This window comes from Apiospora hydei (assembly GCF_038363865.1).
Source record: "Apiospora hydei strain CBS 114990 chromosome Unknown utg000004l_segment0_segment0, whole genome shotgun sequence".
Classification (NCBI taxonomy): Eukaryota; Fungi; Ascomycota; class Sordariomycetes; order Amphisphaeriales; family Apiosporaceae; genus Apiospora; species Apiospora hydei.
Genome location: NW_027117363.1, coordinates 6,504,977 through 6,526,118, shown reverse-complemented (window position 1 = coordinate 6,526,118; position 21,142 = coordinate 6,504,977). Strand labels below are relative to the sequence as shown.

General features: G+C 53.9%; 9 protein-coding genes across 9 annotated transcripts; 6 read left to right on the top strand and 3 right to left on the bottom strand.

The window, feature by feature from the left end:
* Positions 1-822: 822 nt before the first annotated feature.
* Positions 823-3,216, top strand: PG997_004578 (Zinc finger transcription factor ace1; the record flags this gene model as incomplete). The annotated part of the gene is made up of 1 exon (XM_066808893.1): positions 823-3,216. One exon carries the CDS (start codon positions 823-825, stop codon positions 3,214-3,216), a length of 2,394 nt encoding a protein of 797 aa, XP_066672511.1.
* A 1,740-nt stretch (positions 3,217-4,956) lies between these two features.
* On the top strand, positions 4,957-5,532 carry PG997_004577 (uncharacterized protein; the record flags this gene model as incomplete). Its single annotated transcript, XM_066808892.1, has 1 exon — positions 4,957-5,532. The coding sequence occupies one exon, from the start codon at positions 4,957-4,959 to the stop codon at positions 5,530-5,532; it is 576 nt and encodes a 191-aa protein (XP_066672510.1).
* Positions 5,533-5,896: 364 nt separating this feature from the next.
* PG997_004576 (uncharacterized protein) lies at positions 5,897-6,376 on the top strand (the record flags this gene model as incomplete). The annotated part of the gene is made up of 1 exon (XM_066808891.1): positions 5,897-6,376. The coding sequence occupies one exon, from the start codon at positions 5,897-5,899 to the stop codon at positions 6,374-6,376; it is 480 nt and encodes a 159-aa protein (XP_066672509.1).
* Positions 6,377-6,573: 197 nt separating this feature from the next.
* PG997_004575 (glycoside hydrolase) lies at positions 6,574-7,931 on the bottom strand (the record flags this gene model as incomplete). The annotated part of the gene is made up of 3 exons (XM_066808890.1): positions 6,574-6,750; positions 6,841-7,443; positions 7,545-7,931. Coding segments are annotated over 3 exons (1,167 nt in total), but the record flags the coding sequence as incomplete, so codon positions are not given.
* Positions 7,932-9,371: 1,440 nt separating this feature from the next.
* On the top strand, positions 9,372-10,593 carry PG997_004574 (PER1 protein; the record flags this gene model as incomplete). The annotated part of the gene is made up of 4 exons (XM_066808889.1): positions 9,372-9,497; positions 9,589-9,634; positions 9,717-10,476; positions 10,536-10,593. The coding sequence occupies 4 exons, from the start codon at positions 9,372-9,374 to the stop codon at positions 10,591-10,593; spliced, it is 990 nt and encodes a 329-aa protein (XP_066672507.1).
* Positions 10,594-11,605: 1,012 nt separating this feature from the next.
* Positions 11,606-12,901, top strand: PG997_004573 (ribosomal protein l11 methyltransferase (PrmA) domain-containing protein; the record flags this gene model as incomplete). Its single annotated transcript, XM_066808888.1, has 5 exons — positions 11,606-11,685; positions 11,788-11,801; positions 11,876-11,895; positions 11,940-12,408; positions 12,468-12,901. The coding sequence occupies 5 exons, from the start codon at positions 11,606-11,608 to the stop codon at positions 12,899-12,901; spliced, it is 1,017 nt and encodes a 338-aa protein (XP_066672506.1).
* Positions 12,902-14,071: 1,170 nt separating this feature from the next.
* On the bottom strand, positions 14,072-15,832 carry PG997_004572 (uncharacterized protein; the record flags this gene model as incomplete). The annotated part of the gene is made up of 1 exon (XM_066808887.1): positions 14,072-15,832. One exon carries the CDS (start codon positions 15,830-15,832, stop codon positions 14,072-14,074), a length of 1,761 nt encoding a protein of 586 aa, XP_066672505.1.
* Positions 15,833-17,137: 1,305 nt separating this feature from the next.
* Positions 17,138-18,839, top strand: PG997_004571 (N-acetylglucosamine-phosphate mutase; the record flags this gene model as incomplete). Its single annotated transcript, XM_066808886.1, has 2 exons — positions 17,138-18,676; positions 18,732-18,839. The coding sequence occupies 2 exons, from the start codon at positions 17,138-17,140 to the stop codon at positions 18,837-18,839; spliced, it is 1,647 nt and encodes a 548-aa protein (XP_066672504.1).
* Positions 18,840-19,282: 443 nt separating this feature from the next.
* PG997_004570 (uncharacterized protein) lies at positions 19,283-20,108 on the bottom strand (the record flags this gene model as incomplete). The annotated part of the gene is made up of 2 exons (XM_066808885.1): positions 19,283-20,003; positions 20,074-20,108. The coding sequence occupies 2 exons, from the start codon at positions 20,106-20,108 to the stop codon at positions 19,283-19,285; spliced, it is 756 nt and encodes a 251-aa protein (XP_066672503.1).
* Between the last annotated feature and the right edge of the window lie 1,034 nt (positions 20,109-21,142).

Sequence of the window (21,142 nt, the reverse complement as noted above, 5' to 3'; positions counted from 1 at the left end):
CACCTCAATTCATCATTCCCATCGTTCCCATCCTACCTCCAACCTGTTCCTCTCCCACGACACTCCCGTATCTCACTTGTGTCCTCAGAACCTCCTCCATTGCGTCTATCGTCGACCCCGAGGCTCTCAAGGCTGCCACATTTCCTGCTTTCTAGCTGCTCATCACCTGGAGAGGGCAAAGTAAGCCATACCAACCTCCAGTCGTTAAAGCTACTCAGCCCCGTCATCTGCCGTTGTCTGTCTATCTACCCTCGTTCCCCTTTCCAGACTCAACCCAACTGAGTCTATATCTTTGAGAGCAAACGACCTGCTCCTGGTATACCGAGATATTTGCTGTTCTGCTCATTGGCGGCATGCTCTCGTGAGATCACGCGGAGCCATTTGAGTTTCTGATTCACCTGGATCTTCCCACGTTTGCTTCGAGGGGCATATCTGGCTTGCGAGATCCGGACTGTCGAATCCAACGCTGCAATACTCGAGCTCGTTGCCCAATTCGACCTGCCTCGCTGGCGTCCCTTGGAAAGTAAGGACTATTATATATCCCCTTCTGTTCCCAGTTCCTCCGCCAGCCCTGTCCTATACTTCTTGGCCCGCCGGAGTCCACGGATTGACCAATTACCCCCTACTGGGCAACTGTGATATCATCTTTGGAGTCCTCAGGCCATCAAGTTGTGACTCACACACGCCGGGCGCGTCCTACTGCATAAGGGTGCTGACCATTCCGTCTTTAACACAGTCTCCACGGGCTATTATATCCCACTCGTCTTTCGACTTATCTATAAACTACCCCACTGTCCTTGAATTGACCTCACCGAGATCAACATGTCGTCCTTCTCTAACCCCCGAAGGACTGCTCCGGTGACTCGTTCAGACACTGATGGCAGCAATGGCCTGAGACTTAAGACCAATCTTGCCCTCAGGAAGGGTGCTACCTTTCACTCTCCTACCACTCCCCCATCTTCTCCCCCGGCCTCCACCTTCAAGGTACCGTCACTTCCTCGTCGTTCTCAGACGAGCTTGGATGATGTTATCGACTCTCATCGTCGACGTGTGATGATGACTCTGGGACACATCGAGGACACACTTAGTCTGAAGCCTGAATCCTCAGCATCCCGCCGCTCTTTCCCGGACGATAGTCTGCCTGTTCCCAAGGGGTTTCTTGACCACACTGTCGCAGAGCCATCATCCCAGGAGCCCGGAACCATGGAGACCGAGCACGGGACCGAGAGGCGCGTCTTGCGCCCTCGTGTCCGCCGTTCGTCACGGCACCACGAGTCTGACAGTGGTCTCGGAACGTCGGTGGCCTCAAAGCAGTCAAGAGCCAAGGACACAAAGCCGTCTGCGACCGCCTCCGCCATTACACGGTCTGCAACCTCCATCAAATCGGAGAAGATGCCCCGCCTCAGTCAGCGTGCTGTGAACCGCATTCATGAGCATACATTGAAACCATTGTTGGCCAAGCCTTCTTTGAAAGAGTTTGAGTCCATTATTCTCGATTGTCCTAGAAGGATTCAGGAGAACCAGATTGTCTGCTTGAGAGACCTAGAGAAGACCCTTATCTTTATGGCACCGGTGAGTCAACTCCTAAAGGATACTGGCGTTTGGGGAAATACTTATCGGGCGTTGTGTTTGAAGGAGAGGGCCAAAACTGCCGAACTGTACCTCGACTTCTGCCTTACTTCGATTCGATGCATCCAAGCCACCGTCGAATACCTCAGCGACCGCGAGCAGACCCGACCTCACGACCGACCGTACAACAACGGTTACTTTATTGACCTAGTCGAACAGATTCGCCGGCACGCGCAACAAATGCAGTCTGCCCGTGAGCGTCAGGACGCTGGTGAGGAACTCGACGACATGGATGTCGAACCGTATGCAACCCAATTCCCGTACACAATGAACCTTGAGGCTAACTTGACCAGCACTGATGAGGTGAAGCTTATGGGCGGAATCTCATCCACCGGCCGGCCTGCCGAGCTGGTACGCGTGAAGAAAAACGGGAAGGCCATCTCCATTGCCACTGGTCAGCCCGTCGAGGATCTCGACGAAGACCCCAAGGCTCCTATTCGGTTCAAGCGTTCCATGAGCGAGCAGCTTGAAGACGAAGAGGAAATCATGCGCTCTATGGCTCGCCGTAAGAAGAACGCCGACCCGTCGGAGTACGCACCTAAGAAATGCAAGGAGCCTGGTTGCAACAAGGAGTTCAAGCGGCCTTGTGACTTGACCAAGCACGAGAAGACACACTCTCGTCCTTGGAAGTGCCCACACCCCACGTGCAAGTACCATGAGTATGGTTGGCCTACCGAAAAGGAAATGGACCGCCATATCAACGACAAGCACTCCACTGCGCCACCCATGTACGAATGCCTGTTCAAGCCCTGCCCGTACAAGTCCAAGCGGGAGTCCAACTGCAAGCAGCACATGGAGAAGGCGCACGGTTGGACCTATGTCCGCACAAAGACCAACAAGAAGGGTGGCTCCGAGAAGGGCAGCAGCTCCGCAAACCCAACCCCCATGATCCAAGGCATTCCCACACCCAGCAGCGAGGGAACCTCGATGATGACACCACCTGAGGAGCCTTTGATCAACTACCCGGACATGGATATGGACATGGACATGTCCAACTACGCTTCTTCGGAGGAATTCAATGCGGCTTTTGACGACTCGGGCATGTTTGACCCGGTCCTCAGCTCCGTCCCATTCGACGCGGAAATTAATCTGGACTACTCTCCCATCGAGAACGGCACACCTTCAACCGACGCCGGGCAATTCACAAGCTACAACGAGCTGAGCCCCGACGTCACTGGCCAGTTCGAGGACATCTACGGTGCTCACGTGCAACTGCCTACCCCAACACATTCTGTCTACGACTGCAACAAGATGCTCACTACCACGTTCGCCGACGAGTCGTTGCCCGCTCCGGTAGCTCACATCTCGCCTGTTGGACACGGTAACACCATGCTCTATACTCCATTGTCGATGGCCGACGTCGACGAGGGCTTTGATGAGTTCCCCTCTGGCGATTTTGGCAATGACTTCCTGCTCTTTCCTCCCACCGAGATGGGCAAGGCGAATGATTTTGACGCCAGCCTCTTCCTCACCACCCCGAGCGCCGCTGCCGGCTTCAGCCAGCCGTCGTCCCAAGACTTTAATATTGACTTTGGGCACTCGATGGACTGGGCCAACGACTACAATTCTTTTCAGCCGCAAATCTAAGAGATTTTCGGGGCCATGTATTACGACATTGATGACGAGCGATGAAATGATTTGGAGAAAGCAATAACCTGGAGAAACCACTACACAGTTAGGAGCTTTGTGTATAAAAATATCTTTAGTTTTTTAGCGATTTACTTGGGCTTTCTCGGCAGTTTCCTTGGTTCGTTTCATCTCTCACACCATCAGAATGAACACATAAAGCGCATCAGGACACATTTCGTCCGTTGGATTCTGGCGTTGGAGCGTGGTAATCAGATACGTAGTTAGAGATGGAGAATAAGCAACTGTCATCCCTCAATGACCAACAAGAACTTCCAAAGTGACAACATTACTTGTACTGCATGTCCTATTAGGCACAGTATTTTTATGTGCCCGAGCATTATGCAGGTTGTCTAACAACTTGGGTAAACATGGGAATTAAAAGACTTCCAATGCCCGACATGCCTCGGTTTGCCGCACATTTGTCCCCTATCATGGTATCATGGTAGGCAGGTCACTCACTGCACGCACTCTGGGCCAGAAATCCAGTGCCAGTGGTAGTGGCACTGGTGGAGCCATCCATCAATGGATCCATCGCTCTCAGCTGCGGGCGGACCGGCGTAATGCAAGGCCGACGAGACCCACCCGTGCTACAAAATTAGCAGCCAGGATTTTTCTACGTCAAAGTCCTTCCAGCACGCATCTGTCTGTCTACCTGCCTGTGTTCTCAACAGCACAATCCTCACTTCAAGTAGCTGAAGAAAAAGAGGCATTGCTTCTGATCGAGGCAAGATTGATTGACATGCAGCTCAACAGATAGTACACCACACTCCAGGACGTTCCGGCATTCATTTCAGGTCCTAACCGACGACGGTAAGCTCCCGCATTTCTTCTTCTTCTTCATCATCTCGTACCGCCACCACTCTCGCATGATGACCTTTCCGACTATGCCTTTTGGGCTTGTCAACTATAACCATTCTTAGCTTAGGAAGAGCCGTATTAGGCCGTCCCCGGGGCCTCGAAACCCTCTCAGCCGAGCCATCTATGGCCTGTGTTGCTCCGTCCTGGCCGAGTTTTGGAGGCGTGCGGGATCGTCATATGCTGCCACGCTTCCCGGTGCCGGGATGGACGACACGGTGTCTGGTGGTGAGGTGGGGATGAGCGGTGCTTATAAAACTTGGTTTCTGATCTTACGTTCTGCCGTAACACCTTGTGTGGTCTTGCATTATCCGTTCTCACTGAACATCGACGTCGGGATCTTCTTGCTAACGGCAGACAAACACAGGTTTAATTTCACTTGGGACACACGTCCAGTATGGGCCTGGAAGCTGGAGCACATCCATGATTGTGTCTGTCCGTTGATTTCGCTGCACTTCGCATGTTGATGCCAGCATCGGTAGAGCTCAAATGCACCTAGATAGTTTGATATTAATGCAAACCTTGTGCCACGAGATACGCATCCACAACCTGACCCAACTCTAATCACGCTCTATTGCATGTGCATCACCGTATCGAACCCTTCCCCCTATATTCATGATTGATGTCATCAAACAGTGAGTGCAGATCATGTTCGGAGCCGGCATGTCAATGCTTCATTGCCTTGACAGGGGTGGTCTCAATCCTGGCAGCCTATGATGTCGTTGCAGCCACCATAACATATATATTGGCTCGTCTCGATAATGCCGATCGAGTACAACGATCCCTATCTTACTGTATTAATCACATTGCATTTTAGACTGTGTCTACCGATGAGCCGAAGCCATGGCCAACACCGACACCAGGAAACGTGACAACCACGACCTTGCCGACGCGTGTGTTCCAGCGCCCAAGCGTTACCATACAGAAGCCGCCCATGGACAACGACAGTTCAAGCAGGGACCCCATGCCGAGTACTTTGAGAAGAGGGGAGAGCCGCATGCTGTCTACCCGAAGGCTATAGTTGACGTCGTCGAAGCTCTCGACTCGGCCTTGGCGGAAACCGATGAGACTGGCGGCGGTCTACCTACTGATTCGGTGTACATTGTGCTACGCAGCGAAGGCGAGCAGGTCCGCTGGCACTCCAACGACGATGCGGATCCGGAGATTTTGGGCGTGTACCGGAACGTCGTTGGTGCAAACTACAAAGCCCTTAGGAGCTTCGAAGATGCGGCACATTACCAAGACGAAACTGAAGAGGGCGTTCCGTTCTTCAGGCAGATCAAGACCGGTCCGGAGGGTACTGAGAGCGGCGAGGGCGGGTGGTCGATTGGCCAAGACGCTTGCTTGCGCCTGCGTGCTGGAGTCTACGTCGACGACGATACGGAAGTGTGGGTAGAGCAGCAGGAGCTGGAAGATTGAAGCATCGCGACTGGTTACGTACGAGTTTATACAGGAAAGCTGTAGAAGGTAAAAGCCGAAAAGGTCAAAGATTTATTGTTTACGGGGGTGTTGGTTTCGATATCGTATGCTTTGTTAGTTACTACCACTATCAAACGACGGGCGCAGGGTAAGTAAGGCATGGCATGTCGTGTAGATCCTCGTCTGGGGGCACCTGCGTACAGGGATGATGTCAATCCCCGGGGCCTATGATGTCGTTGCCGCCACTATGGCGCATAAAACTCGTGGGTTTGTCCCAATCTCAACATCAACAAATCGACAAAGATTTATTTTCAGCAAGTTCATACTGCATAGTTGCATCGATTGTTATCAAAGTACCTGCACCATGACCACCCTTCAGACGCGGAAACGTGACAGCGGCGAGCTTGTTGACGGCTCCCTCCCAGCCCCCAAACGCACACATATGGAGGCCGATCACAATGAACAACAAGGACCCCACGCAGAGTATCTCGAGAAGAGGAAAGCAGCCTATACAAAGGGCGTAGTCGAAGCGCTCGACGCGAAGTTGGCTGGATTAGATGAGAGCACCGATGACTCCGCCGATTCTGACTCGTCTGCCGAGGAGTGCGTCTACAGTGTACTGCGTAGCAAGGGCGAGGGTGAGAGTCGTTATGCCGACGAAGCAGATACGACTACTGTGGGCATGTATCGAAGCGTCGTCGGCGCGAATTGCAATGCCCTGCTAGAATTTGACGGAACGGTGGACTACTCCGAGGAGGACGGCAAGGCCACCGACACGGACTCGCCCGGCGACGCGAGATTCCTCCATATAACGGCCGGGCCCTTTTTGCCCCGAAGAAGGTGATTCCGGGTGGTGGATCGAGGCAGACGGTTGCTTGCATCTGTCTTATGGTGACCCTGTGGATGGAGACGAGGAAGTATGGGTAGAGAAGCGGGTGCTGGATGATTGACGTATCAGTAACTGCTACGGCAGAAAGCCGAATGTATGTTGCCAAGAGGGCTTGGGTTGATGTATCATCATTCACTACATATTTACTGCCATCAAAGGGCAGGTGCAGGACAAGGCACGGCGGGTAGATCTTCGTTGGAAGGAATCTCTGTCCCCTGACTCATAGCAACGAAATGCTTCCGGATTAGCTGAATACGGCTGTTGGTATATTCGGAGTTCGCAGGATTGTTGTATTGCAAGGTGAAGCCGTCCGAGTGGTCGACAAAGCTCTGTATTGTTTGCATTAGTTGTAATACCCTTTTGCATCCCTACACCGATCTGATAGAAGCTAGAAGCTGGAGACTATGATCATGACTTACGTCGCAGTCCGGTAGGTTGCGCCCGAACAGGCTCCAGAAAGCATCACCGACCGCGACAGTACTCTTCTCGATGATGTCAAAGAAGGCTGTCATGTTGTTCGTACCGGCATCATCCGGCCCAACCCAGCTATATTCCCCCGCGAAGTAAGCCTTGCGGGCGCCCTCCACGAGGTCAAGATCGGCCTGCAGCTTGGCCGTGTCGACGGGGTAGTAATGGTTCGAGACGATATCCACCTCCTCGATGTCCAGGTGTGTCTGGTTGACGCCGTACGTCCCGTCGACGAGGAGTTTCTGCGGCGCCAGTGCCCTGACGAACCGGGCGATGTCCGCGACCCAGTCCGCGGGGCAGTCCATGTCGCCCCAGACGGGGCCGAGCAGCTCGTTGCCCGTCTCGTACGCGAAGATGGCCGGGTCGTCGGCGTACGTCCGGCCCGTGTAGGGGTTCCGGTGCGTCGCGACTTGGGCGATGTAGTCCTTGAAGGCCGCGACGATGGTGGCGTTGGTGTAGAACTGCTGGATCGCGGGGTTGTTGGCGTCCGCGCTCTGCGTCAGGTTCAGGCCGGCCCAGCGGAGAAAGGTGTATTTGCCGCCGTGGTAGTAGTCCTGTCTTTGGCGTCAGTAAACCTTCATCTTCCAGATCCGATACACAATCCGTGTACTAGGAGATGGGGGAAAAGAACGAGGTCAGCATTCGCAGCTCTTACAAAGTTGTCAATCAAAGGCACCATGAGACGGATGCCGTACTGGCCAGCCTGATACACGGCCCAGTCGATGGAAGCGAACGCGGCCTCGTTCAGCACGCCCGGCGCCGGCATCACGCTGAGCGGGTTGCCGAGGCTGATGCCCAGAGTGTGCGAGCGGATCATGGTCCCGCCCAGCGCCTTCACCGTCGCCAGCACGTCGGTGATGCGGCCCTTTGTCGGGTAGCTCGACTTGGTGGCGGGGTCGTACGGCTCGCCCTCGGGCGGCACGACGTTCTCGTCCAGGCCCAGCCAGTACACGTTGGGGCCCACGGCCTTCCACGGCTTCCCGTCGACCAGCAGAGTCGAGCCCGTACGTGTTACGGGAGACAGGGGGCGACAACGGGACGGCTCGCGGCAGCATCCATTGTTGCTTTTGTCGCTGCTGCTGCTGCTGCTGCTGCCGCCGCCGCCAACAGGCAGAGAGGCCACATGCAGGATTTCATGGTTCGGATGAGAGAGAGTTCGGACGGACAGGAATCATGAGTAAGTAGTAATACTAGTGCTGGATTTCGGGTCCTGACATTACGATTACTGCTTGCCTGTCTACATACTTTATATGCCTACATAATCGAGATCCTTCAGCGGAACCTACGGCTGTGTACGTAGGCCAAGTGAGGGGTAAGATAACTTCACGACTGGAAGTGCATGTCTGGTTCGACTTTGCGTCGTTAGAATGAGGCTCTCGAGGTCGTCGATGCAGGGAGGCGGAAGATGGAAGCCCGTAGCCCGGCCCGGGTTAGCTAAGAACTCCGTCTGCAGAGACATGGGTGTTTCATTCCATTTCGCCATGCTGTCTCGGTTCGATGCGTCATCCACAGATCCAAGGATGTTACTGATGTACCTACTTCCTAAATCAGACGATTGCAAGTTATGTCTGCAGAGCTCGCATGTTGACATCGTACCTGCCTGCACTGCTGCACCGAGCAGACATTCGCCAAACTGAATACTTACCTACTGAACGAAACAAAACAAACCACAACCCCTTTTTGCATACAAACGCGGCATGCATGAACCTCCTAAGCACTGGCCGCCCCCTTAGCTTGAGTTGAACATTTGCATGTACCGAAGAAGCCCCTCCTTCAAGGTTCGGTCCAATCTGCCTCTTCCGCATCACGGCGGGCGGCCAGCCGCATGTGCTAGGCTAGGGGCGTTGGAGAATTTACCTAGAGCCTAGAGGTGCCAAGGCCGTATTTTCCTTTGATTACGGTAGAAGACGCGGCGGAAGGGGTCTGGGGAAAAGCGCGGTCACCTGCATTTGGCGCGACGGCACCTGAATAAGAAAGATGCTAACCCGATGGCAATCAATCAATCAAATGGCAATGGGCGATGACGAGTTGCTGGTTCGGCTGGTGGTGGAGCACGGGCTTTCCGGCTTTCCCTGACAGGCCAAGCCAATCAGCAGGGCCTGTTTCATCGCTAACATGAGAAGAAGCTTTGTTCAGCATCCACAAACCACCAGCAACAAGCACTAAGTCGCTGTAACCAGCCGGTGATCTTACCTAAACGCAACCTGAAGGTCCCAGGTCCAAGGTCCAAGGCAAGCAGCAAGGTCCACGGTCCCTGCTCCAGCACCCGGGAACGGTACATGTCGCCAGCCAGCCCTGCATGGATTGGATGGATCTGGATTTGCTACTACATACCTGGCATGATTATTTACATGCAGATGACCAATCCCGTCATCTCCTTTTTTCCTTTCTCTCTCCTTCATAAAAGATCAACTCATCGCCATCGCCAGCGCCAGCGCCAGCTCCAGAGTCCCCGTCGCCCAGCATTGCCAATGCGTACATCATGTTGGCACGATTACACGCGAGGATCCCCCGCCTTATAGCGGCACTCCTCGTGCTCTGTCTGCTGCTGAACACTGCCCAAGCTTCCACCGGCGATCAACTGCCCGAGTTTCGAGAATGCGTCAAGGTACGTACAAACCAAAACCCGCTCTGTGCTTGCGCATGCCACATAACGTCCCGAGATGGACCAGAGCTGACCTGGCCTCCTTTCCATTTAGATCTGCAAGAGAGAGAACTGCGACTCCGAGAAGCCGACCCCCATTCGTAAGCCTGCAGTGCCACCAAAGCCTTGCCGAACCCGAGGCATCCGATCCTGTCCCGCGAAGCTGACCGGTTGCGATTCTAGCTCTCCATCGCCGCCTGCTCTTGTGGACTTGCCCGCAAGAATGCGACCATACCTGCCAACACATCGTCACGGCGAAGCGAGTCTCCCGCGGTGAAAAGGTCACCCAGTTCCACGGTAAATGGCCCTTCGTCCGCGTGCTGGGCATGCAGGAGCCCTTCAGCGTGCTGTTCAGCGTGGGCAACTTCCTTGCGCACCAGAACGGCCTCGCCAAGCTGAGGGCCCAGATCCCCGCCAGCTACCACCTCCGGCCCTACTATGAAATGTTCGCCTACTTCGGCATGGCGGCCTGGGTCTTTAGCACCATCTTCCACATTCGCGACTTCGCCGCGACCGAGCAGATGGACTATCTCGCAGCCGGGGCCGATGTTCTGTACGGCATGTACTACACACCCATGTTGGTGTTCCGCGTCGAACGGCCATCCCCACGCAGACGGAGCCTGCTGAGGCTCTGGACTATACTCTGCTGCAGTCTGTACGCATGTCACGTTCTCTATCTTAAGATGTGGAGGTGGGACTATGGCTACAACATGACTGCCAACGTTATAGTCGGCCTGACACAGAACTCGATATTGACGTACTGGAGCTATCGGCAGTACAGGGAAATCCGCCAGCTTTGGACGATACTGCCTGGTCTCTCCGTGGCCTGGCTCATGATGGTTATGAGTTTGGAGCTACTGGACTTCCCTCCGTTATGGGGCGCGATCGATGCACACAGCCTGTGGCATCTCGGAACTATCTTCCCCGCCATTGTATGGTATCGGTAAGTCTTGACCAGCCAGTCTCTTGTTGTAATTCGCAATGACTAACATGAGAGTGCAGCTTCTTAGTCAGGGACGCCCAAGAGGACATTACGAGCAACGCGAAGTTGAAGTTCTGAGGCAGTCGTCTTATGAAGGAGATTTTGTCAGCTGCGTCCCAAAAAGCGCCTGGCTGGGAAATGCTTGGTCTACAATGGATCAACCACGGGTTCATGAGGAGTCTCGGTCGTTATAATATCCCTTTGAAGTTTTACGATCAGGTTCACTGGAGCCAACATGAAATATAGACAAATGCAATTAATGAAAACCAAAATTCCACTGCAATCAATTACTGGTACACCTCTGATAGGGCAGGCCTAGTATGTATCCAATGACTTACGAGGTCGGCTGTTAATTCATTCCGGCTTTTAGGAATACAAATGTTGGTATTGTAGTAGCAACTCTTCGCAGCTTTGCTATCTACATTTCAACTCCGAGTGGCTTATACATCTTAGAATTATTATTTCCATACACCTGTCGGTTACCATTGCCAGCTATGCGGTATACGTTGCTGGTGATTATTCCGCATCCGTTGCTATTCCAGTATTCCGTTACCATTAATAGCTATCCCGTAAGCAGTTATGCCCTTGCCCATATATTCCATTGCCAGCCAATTGGATTGATGCTGTCGCCACCACTTGTCACTCTACATGTATGTTTATCCTGCAACTGACAATCGGCTTTTCTTTGCGCTTACTCCACTGCTAGCTACATGCAGTAATAATCTAGATTGAATACCATGCACCCGATCTCATTTCGATTAACTGATTGAGACATTCGAGTCATGCCTTTGACCAGTGGACGACGGTCATCCTGTGAAAATTGGAGGATTGTTCGGCCGATGCTCCGGCGGGGCAGGCGGTGTAGGCAAAAATAGGTGGCCTGGGTACTGGAGGGGGTCCTCAGTTTTGCAGGCAGGCAGACTTGTTACTGCCAAGCGGAAACTCGAACTAGACCCTGGCTCAGGTGCCCTCCAAGAAAAATTGTGCCTGACGACCGCATAGTAAAGCTGCGCGCGCCAAACAGACATCTCTGCCTTGTCTTTTCGTCCTTCTCACCCCCATTTTCCTCTTGCAAAAAGACCATTTCAAAATGTCTGCCCCAGAGGACGTCGCCGCTGCCGAGCTTGCGCTCAAGGGCATGGCCCATTCCGAGCAGCACTACTTCAACAGGTAAGTTCACGTCCTTGGACTCCCCATTGCCCCTCCTCGCGGTCCATCCCAAGTACTGCGCTTCCAGAGGGAATACGATCACTGACTTTTGGTGCAAAATAGCTACAACCACCATGGTAAGCCCCGGTCTCCGGCACGGAATGATGCTTTCTTCTCGATCTGGTGCTAACCGCAGTGGTTTTTCCTGCAGGAATCCACGAGGAGATGTTGGTATGTACTTGCGACTCCCTTGCCCTTTGCGACTTGCAGCCCAGCTAACAGACGATGTTCCCCTGCCACAGAAAGACGAAGTCCGCACAAAGTCGTATATGAATGCGATCGTCCAGAACAAGCATCTCTTCAAGGACAAGGTCGTCCTGGATGTTGGCTGCGGTACCGCCATTCTGTCCATGTTCGCCGCTAAGGCCGGCGCAAAGCATGTCATCGGTGTCGATATGTCCACGATCATCTTCAAGGCCAGGGAGATTGTCGAGAAGAACGGCTTGTCTGACAAGATCACCCTTATCCAGGGCAAGATGGAGGAGATTGAGCTGCCTTTCCCCAAGGTGGACATCATCATCTCCGAGTGGATGGGCTACTTCTTGTTGTACGAGTCCATGCTCGACACCGTCCTCTACGCTCGTGACAGGTACCTGAACAAGGATGGCCTGATCTTCCCCGACAAGGCCACCATCTTCATGTGTGGTATCGAAGACGGTGATTACAAAGACGAGAAGATAGGATGTAAGTCTTTGTGCTGAGGAATCGCGCCGACTTGGGTCTAAGCTAACCTTCCGCTATAGTCTGGGACAACGTCTACGGCTTCGACTACACACCCCTGAAGCACACCGCTCTATCGGAGCCCCTCGTTGACACAGTCGAGGTCAAGGCGGCCGTGACTGATCCTACATCGATCTTGACCCTGGATCTGTACAAGTGCACCGTCGAGGACCTTGCCTTCTCCATCCCCTTCAAGCTGACCGCTCGTCGGGACGACTTTGTCCATGCCCTTGTGGCTTGGTTCGATATCGACTTCACAGCCTGCCATGTGCCGATTCGATTCTCGACAGGTCCTCACACCAAGTACACACACTGGAAGCAAACCGTTTTCTACTTCAGGGACGTCTTGACCCTCCAGCAGGGCGAGGAGGTCCAGTGCAACCTCGAGGTCCGACCCAACGATAAGAACCGCCGCGACCTGGATATTAAGATCCAGTACCAGCTCGATACCCCCTGATAACGTGCGCAACGCCAAGGGCGAGTGCGAGTATAAGATGTGCTAAACGTAGATATTCACACCGGGTCGAGAAGCTGCGACGTCTGGACTCGTGCCTGCCGTTGGCTTATCGGCGAGACTTTATGAATAACGCGGGGTTCTGTGCGTAGCTCCTACACGCATGGCTTTTGCGGAATAAACAGTGTTATGCGACTCCGACGAGATCTGCATCACGTAGATGCATAAGGTGGGAGTTTGGGATCCATTGTTTGAACGGGGCACGGGGAACGGCATGAGGCCGTATGACTGACGAAGATTACGACGTACTGTAACTCCCACACGTCCCTCGAGATACCACCATTTTTTCAGAGGTTGATGGGTCAGTTGGTGGTGGATCTATAGAGTGAAACTACTACGAAAAATAGACTTGTTTTCTTATGCAACGCCTTCCATTGGACGTAGAGTAACCCCCAAAATTCGCCATTCGTATAATCTATAACAACCAGGACTCGGTTTCGAGTAACGGGGTATCTAGTATCAATGGGATAATTGGCGATCTGGGATAACCGGTGGCAACAAAACGTGTGGCTTTTGATGAGATAATTATTAGGGAGATAGATGGCTTAGCAATGGGATAAATGGATAATCCATGTACCAATGGGGTAATAATTTCCAGCAATGTATATCGCATAGCTGGCGATGGAATAGTTGGCCGTGGTCAATTATATATGGGCAACGGCGTGACTGCTTACGGGATAGGTGTTGATGGCGACGGAATACTCGAATAGCAACGAACACGGAATAAGGAGTAATTCAGCTATTCCATTGCACGCAAGGTTATTTATTACACTGCCAGCCAGCCAGCCCATCGTTGCCAGTCGCGGAACACTAAGTTCATATACTCGTTATCCGGCTCAGTCTATTGGTGCTATGTATAGTACTTGACGGATGCAGTCAATGTGAATTTCAAGAATACAGGAACCAAAATCTAATGGATTAATAGTCCATAGGGCCATCTTTCGAGCCTGAGACTCAGTTACAAATAAGTCCATGCGCTTCGTTATAATATACATGATGCCGTGGAGCTTTCGAGTATAATGGTTGCATCTTCCACTTCCAAGCCGTGCCTAAGTACACATAGTATCCCTCCATGCAACACTACTAGGCTATTACTGAATCAGCCGGTATGCCTCAAGGATCCCCCCAAACATCGGCAATCTTCTGGCTCAAGGCACCTGCAATCTTCTTCCTGCCATACAGCTTGCTCATCTCTCCAGCGACCAACTGATGTTTTCGTTTTTTGCCGACGTCTCCCGTGCCGCCGCAACTCTCAAAGGCCTTGACGAAATCATGAGGCGTCTTCCACCGCTTCTGAATCTCGATGGCCTTTTCGCCCGTGACGCCGCGGGTGCACATGAGCATTTTGAGGTACACGTCGCGCAGGGTCATCGTGTCTGACTTGGAGACCAGAGATGCGAAGGCCGGATAACTGATGTGGTGGTCCATGCCGGGTTCTTTCTCGCGCAGATGCTCCAGAAGTGGTAGGTAGTTCTGTGTGGTCAGGATGCCCGTGGGGATAACGTAGAGTGGGCGCGATTCGTATTGCTTCTTGAGGAGTAGCGTCATGCGGGTCAGGTACTGAATTGTGTCATCCATCTTCTGGGTCTTCTTGACGATAAAGCCGTTGACCACCTGGGTCGATGCAATGGCCGACTGGACGGCCTCTTCGTACTTGTCCTTGTTCAGCGGATCGATGTTCATCTCCTCGACAATGTAGACAACACGTTTGAGACCGGAGCGCTTGAGCCGGAACTTCTGCTCGTGGAATCGCCCGTCTTTGATACTGCCAATCAGATCGTCAAGGCGCTTGCGCTCGACGATCCAGTCAAGAACCACCTCGTCACCCTCAGCCCCAGTCCTAGCGAGGAAGTTGGCGTCGTGGCACTTGGCTACCCACAGGGCATCGCCCAGCTCAAGCGAGCGGACAATCGGTAGTACGCCTTTCTTAGCCAGTTCTTGTTGCATGTAGTCTCGATCGGTCTTTGCCCGGATCTCTCGCACGTCCAGGACCAGCTGGACGGTGAATGAACCAGGGCGTAAGCAGATGGGCCGGAAATTGGGAAACGCTGAACTATTTGACGAGGAACCGCCCGCGGTCGGTACCAAGTCTGCATAAGCCGATTCTTGCTGGGGTGCTGCTGGCCCAGCTTCAATCTCCACGGATGGTGATCTATTCCTTTCAAAGTAGCCTACCCTTGGAGCTGGCTCTAGGTTTCTGGGAAGTGCTGTTGCCTCTGGGTTCTCCGTTTGGTAGATTCGTGCGGCGACTTCTCTGCCGTCGTCAGTCAGGGTATAGCGTTTGGTTGGTCCTCTACGCTCGTGAACCAGGTCCTTGTCCAGCAGGGTCTTCATGGAATTCCAAGCGGTATAGAAGCTCGTAGGGTCTGAAGGAGCCGAGAAGGAAGAGTCACAATACGGTTGTGCCTCTTCGATGAGCTCGGACTTGGTCATTCCATTCGGGGAAATCGACTTGGTCAGTCCCATGATAAGGGCATAGGCACCAGACCGTAGCTTCGGCACATATGGCTTGGTCTTTCTGGGTTTCTTGGCCGGCCTGGCTTCGGCGGCGTCATCATCTTCGCCATCATCGTCGCCAACGCCGTTCAACTGACCCATGCCCGGAGCGCGGCGCTTCTTCTGTGGCATGGGTAGGCCGTTGGCCTCGCAGTGCTCTTGCAGCTTCTGGGTAAGTCTGTCACAGAGCTTGGGGCCGAACCCCTTGAGCGCCTGGAGCTGGCAAGGGTGAGTGAAAGTCATAGGGCACGCCTTCAAGGAGTTGTAGGCATTCTTATATGTCAGAACACCCTTGGAGTTGTGCTCCCGTGCTTTATCCAGCCACTCTTTAACCCAGCTCAGGTAGAGCGGGTTGACGCTCTCCTCGTCGGCTGGCATATTGGCATCAATCAATGCATGTAATTTTGTGGGAGAGGTTTGGTTCAATAATCAATCACAAGGAAACTCAGCAGCGGTTGAGTTGCCCCTACAATATCCCCGCACTCGTGAATTGGGGGTAGGATGTGTGTCAAGGAGTGGGGGACAAGCGAAGACGCGACGAAAGCGCGTTATGGACTTCGGGTAGAGTACGCCAGGTCATGTGACTGGGATTCTCTCGTCGAGACCCCTGGCTCCCAGACGGATCTAGGGTCCAGAGGACCAGAGCCGAAGAAGAAGCGCGGAAAGGAAGAAAAATGCAGAGTTCGACATGCAGCTATTATGTAAGGAGCCGTCATAGGTGCAGGTGTCGGCGTTTTGAGTATAGCGCCGGGCGTAGTAATACGATGTCCTACTACTAGACTCCCTAACCTACCTAAGTGCAGAGGTGTCGCTAACAGGGAGGCGGGGCAGGTTGAAGGAATAATACGTGCAGGTGGGTGAGGGGCAATGCAATAACAACAGTGCAGCACCTGCAGGGACAGTGTTGCAACAGACCGACCAGACTGGACGGAATGCCAGAATGCCGGAATGCCCGCTGTACGCTGCTGTACATGCCTGCAATCACAGCTGGACTGTACCTAACCTAACCTACATACATTCTCCTCCTTGTCCGCCTCGTATCAATGCTTCAAAATGTTAGCACCGTCAGGTACTGTAAGCTGCACCGAGAAAGAGAAGGGCCGGCCCTGTAGCGCCCTTCTAGATACGGCTGGAAACTACAATCACAATGTACCTGGCTAGAGCTACCCGGCAGCTTAAAGGTTCAAACTCCTCTCGTTGCCGGGTGACATGACAGTCTGAGGCAATAACTGGGAATAGAAACGCACACCGACTTGCATTGAATGCAAGCTTTGGCGCAACGTGGCTTGGGTAGATCGTCTCTTTTTAGCTGTGCTTTCATCCCACTCTCTTGCTCCATACAGGATCCCGTTTTCCCAATTAATTGAGGCATTGATTAACTGACCTGGCCTGGCCTGCATTTGAGACTTCGCGTGATTCTGGTCCCTCTTCTGCGAGCACTTGCTTCTTCCTCCCGCCTCCCGTCTTCCTTCTCCTCACCCAAAGCACCCTTCTTGGAGGCCTCCACTATTCTATCACGTTGGTATTCCATTCGGTTCGTCATAATACATTCTTCCATCCCGACCGAGATCGAAAAGGTTGACTTAGCTGTTCCCTCCCGGTCCCCAGTCCGGACAAACCCCAGCCCAAGCTAGCACCTTCACCCTCGTCCTACCAGCTGTCTGTTCTGTGTTCTGTCCCACCATGGAGCGTGATTCCATCATTGCCGCTTCCCAGAAGCATGACATCGCGGCTCTGCCCGATGGCAAGCTCTACACCTACGGCACAGCCGGCTTCAGAATGGCTGCCGATCTCCTCGATGGCATCACCTTCCGCGTCGGCCTACTGTCTGCCCTCCGCAGCCGGAAGCTGAGCGGCCAGGCCATCGGTGTCATGATCACCGCCAGCCACAACCCGGCCAAGGACAACGGCGTCAAGATTGTCGACCCCATGGGCGACATGCTCGAGCAAGAGTGGGAGGTTTACGCTACCCAGCTGGTTAACTGCGCCACCCACGAAGCCGTCGCCGACACCTTCTTCCAGCTTGCCGAGCAGCTCAAGGTCGATCTCAAGTCCGGCGCTAAGGTCATTGCCGGCCGAGATACCCGTCCTTCGGGCATCACCCTCCTCCAGGCCCTCTCCGACGCCTGCTCCGCCACCAACACCTCCTTCGTCGACTACAAGGTCTTGACGACGCCCCAGCTCCACTACCTGACCCGATGTGTCAACACCGAAGGCACCCCGAGTTCGTATGGCGAGGTGAGCGAGGCTGGCTATTACAAGAAGATCAACAGCGCCTGGGAGCGTGCCATGAAGAACAAGAAGGCCAGCGGAGCCTTGACAGTGGACTGTGCCAATGGCGTTGGTGGACCGAAGCTCAAGGAACTCTTGAAGCTTATGGACCCCTCCAAGACCGGTCTTGAGTGCAAGGTCGTAAACGACGATGTTCTCAAGCCCGAGGTCCTCAACCTGGACTGCGGCGCCGATTTCGTCAAGACGAGACAGCGAGCTCCCCCGAACCCCAAGCCTCAGCCTGGCGGCCGATGGTGCTCTCTCGATGGCGATGCTGACCGCCTTATCTACTACTGGATTGACCCGGAGACGACTCAGTTCTTCATGTTTGACGGTGACCGCATTGCCACTCTTGCCGCGTCTTTCATCGCAGATCTCTTCAGAACTGCTGGTCTCGATGGTGAGCTACGCATCGGTGTCGTGCAGACTGCATACGCCAACGGTGCCAGCACCAAGTATGTCGAGCAACACCTTCAGCTGCCTGTTGTCTGCACCCCTACCGGAGTGAAGCACCTGCATCACGCTGCATGTGCCTTCGATATCGGCGTTTACTTCGAGGCCAACGGTCACGGCACTGTTCTCTTCTCCACCGATGCGGTCCAGACCTTTGAAAAGAAGCAGCCCCAGTCTCCCGCCCAGAAGGAGGCACTGGATACTCTTCGCGCCCTGGCCGACCTCATCAACCAGACGGTCGGTGATGCCATCTCCGACATGCTGATGGTCGAGGTCATTCTGGCGCACAAGGGCTGGGGTCTCCGGGACTGGGCAATGACCTACCAGGATCTCCCCAACCGCCTCGTGCGCGTCGAGGTCGGCAACAAGGATCTCTTCCAGACCACGGACGCCGAGAGAAAGCTCTCGCAGCCTGCCGGATGCCAGGATGAGATTGATCAGTGCGTCAAGAAATATACCAACGCACGATCATTTGCACGTGCCAGCGGCACAGAGAATGTAAGTTCAGGAGTGGAGTTGTGCGAAATTGCCTTTGGAATCGAATCTAATACAGTATCCTTCACAGGCTTGCAGAGTATATGCTGAGGCGGCAACCCGCTCAGAGGCTGACGACCTGGCCAACAAGGTCGCTCACATTGTGAAGACTTACGGCGGAGCATAGGAAGCTGCGCTTCGCATGGCGGAATATAAGGGAGACGCAGAAAGAGTTGTGCGGTACGGAGTGAGGCTATTATAGGACCCTCATGTCCTACAATACGCCGGCTGACTGACAAGGGGAAAATGGACCGGGTAGTAGAACCATTATACCCACCGCTTCCAATAGCTGGTGGTAAGAAGATACGATGTTATGAACACGGTTTTTTCTAGCTTCATTCGTAGTAGGGAATAAACAAAACTCTTCTGGCTTTTCATACCAGAGCTCATTCATATCCAAAGAACTCGGGAAGATGGCATTGCCTACGTTGTTTTCAGTGATTTGAGAGATGGGGAGCTTCCTAGAGCCTAATTCAGCAGAATGCGAACGGACAATCTCGAAGATCAACATGGTAGAGCTCAGGGCTGCATTCGTTTTCACTGCTCGTATATACTTGTATCATTAACTTCTCAAGCAGAATGAGCACCCATGGCTTGAGCCACCACGTTCTGCACCATCTTTTCGACGATAGACTTGAGGGCGGGCTCGCTGCCGGGCTCACCACCAACGCCGGCGCCGCCGACCTTGGCGCTCATGTAGCCCTGCATGCTCTTTTCGGCGTACTTGGCCAGCACGTCGACCTCGATGTTAACCGTGTCCCCGGGCTTCTTGCCGGCCACGACGACCTTCTCCTGCGTGTAGGCGATGAGCATGACCTCGAACCAGCCGGCGGCGTCGTCGACCTTGGTCACGGTCAGGCTCGTGCCGTCAATGGTGACGTAGCCCTTGAAGACGATGTAGCGCAGCATGTCCTGCGCCTCGGGCCGGAAGCGGAAGGTCAGGGCGTTGCCGTCGGGGGTGACGGACTCAATGGCCGCCGTCGTGTCGACGTGGCCTTGGACGAAGTGGCCGCCCATGCGGGTGTCGGCGCGCACGGCGCGCTCGAGGTTGACGCGCGAGCCCTGGCCCAGGCGGCCCAGGTTCGTCAGGCGCAGCGTCTCGGGCGCGATGCCGACGGTGAAGCTCGGTTTCGGGTCCGCGGCGGCCGTGATGGAGGTGGCGGTCAGGCAGACGCCGTTGACGGCGATGCTGTCGCCCAGCTGGGCGTCGGAGAGCAGGGTCGAGGTGGCCGGGAGGCTGATGGTCAGGGAGGTGCCGCCGGTGGCATCTTGGGGTTGAGCTCGGAGACTTCTGTAGATTTGGGGGAGAGCGGGAGTTGAGCTTTGGGTTCTTCTGCTAGGTGGCTTCGGAAGGAAAGAACGTACCCCCTATCTCCTCGACGAGGCCGGTGAACATTGTGGTAATTTGCTGGCACGATGGATTCCAATGGCTCTGGTTAGACAGCCCCTGTGCGTACGTAGGAGTACGCAGTCGTGGTGATGACGGTTGCTGAAGGGCTCAATTGCTCTATGTACTTACTTACTTACTTCCTTACTCACGAATGACGGACCCCACCATAGGTTGGTGATGGCAGTAGCACTCCACTTTAATACATATTCCCATCCCATTGGGAAGTGAGTTTGGACATGTGAATGATTTGATGGCAGCCTCTTGATCTACCTTGCCGTAGCTACTGTACTAAGATAGGCCTAGGTCATCCTAGGTTGGTAGCTGGGGAGCAAACCTAGCGTCCTCGCTTGATATTATGGTGTAGCCTAGTCAGGGTAAAGGGTCATTCATATCGGTTGCGAAGTAAATATTGACAGATATCATTTAAAGATGCATAAAAAGCACTGCAGTGCACAAGAATTCAAGGATCGGGGAGTCGGCCGCTGTAAACATGGACATCGCTGTTTCAAACCCGCCCTAAGGTCCCCATCCCCATACCGACAACTAACTATGCACCACCATGAGGATGCTAGACAACAATTTGATCCTACCTATTGCGTGCGTACCCGTACCTCAGCTGGAGTGCCAGGTGTTTGTTATTCGGCCGGCATCGGACCAAACTCCCAGCTGGTTGGTTCATGATGTAGGCAGGTATCCAAATATTCCAATGCCTACCTCATTACCTGCATCCAATGCCTAACCATAGGTCGCGCTCGAGAGGATCAAATTCCACGGCCACTGCTGTCGCTCTGCCGGTTTAGCCGGGGTGACGTAAAGGGTGCGACTGGTGGTTGGTCCCAGTTTGCTTGGCTGAGCCAGCCTATTGCATTGTAGGGCTGACCGTGCGTCGTCTTGCGGTGCGGCTCTCGAAGTGGACCGGCTTGCGTATCCCCCAATTCTCAGGGTCCTTGGGCCCTTTGGTTCTTGGGTCAAGTCCTAACGCGTGCGAACAGACAGCCGCAGCGTTGCTTACCTGCCGGGCTTCCTCTGCTTTAGGTTAC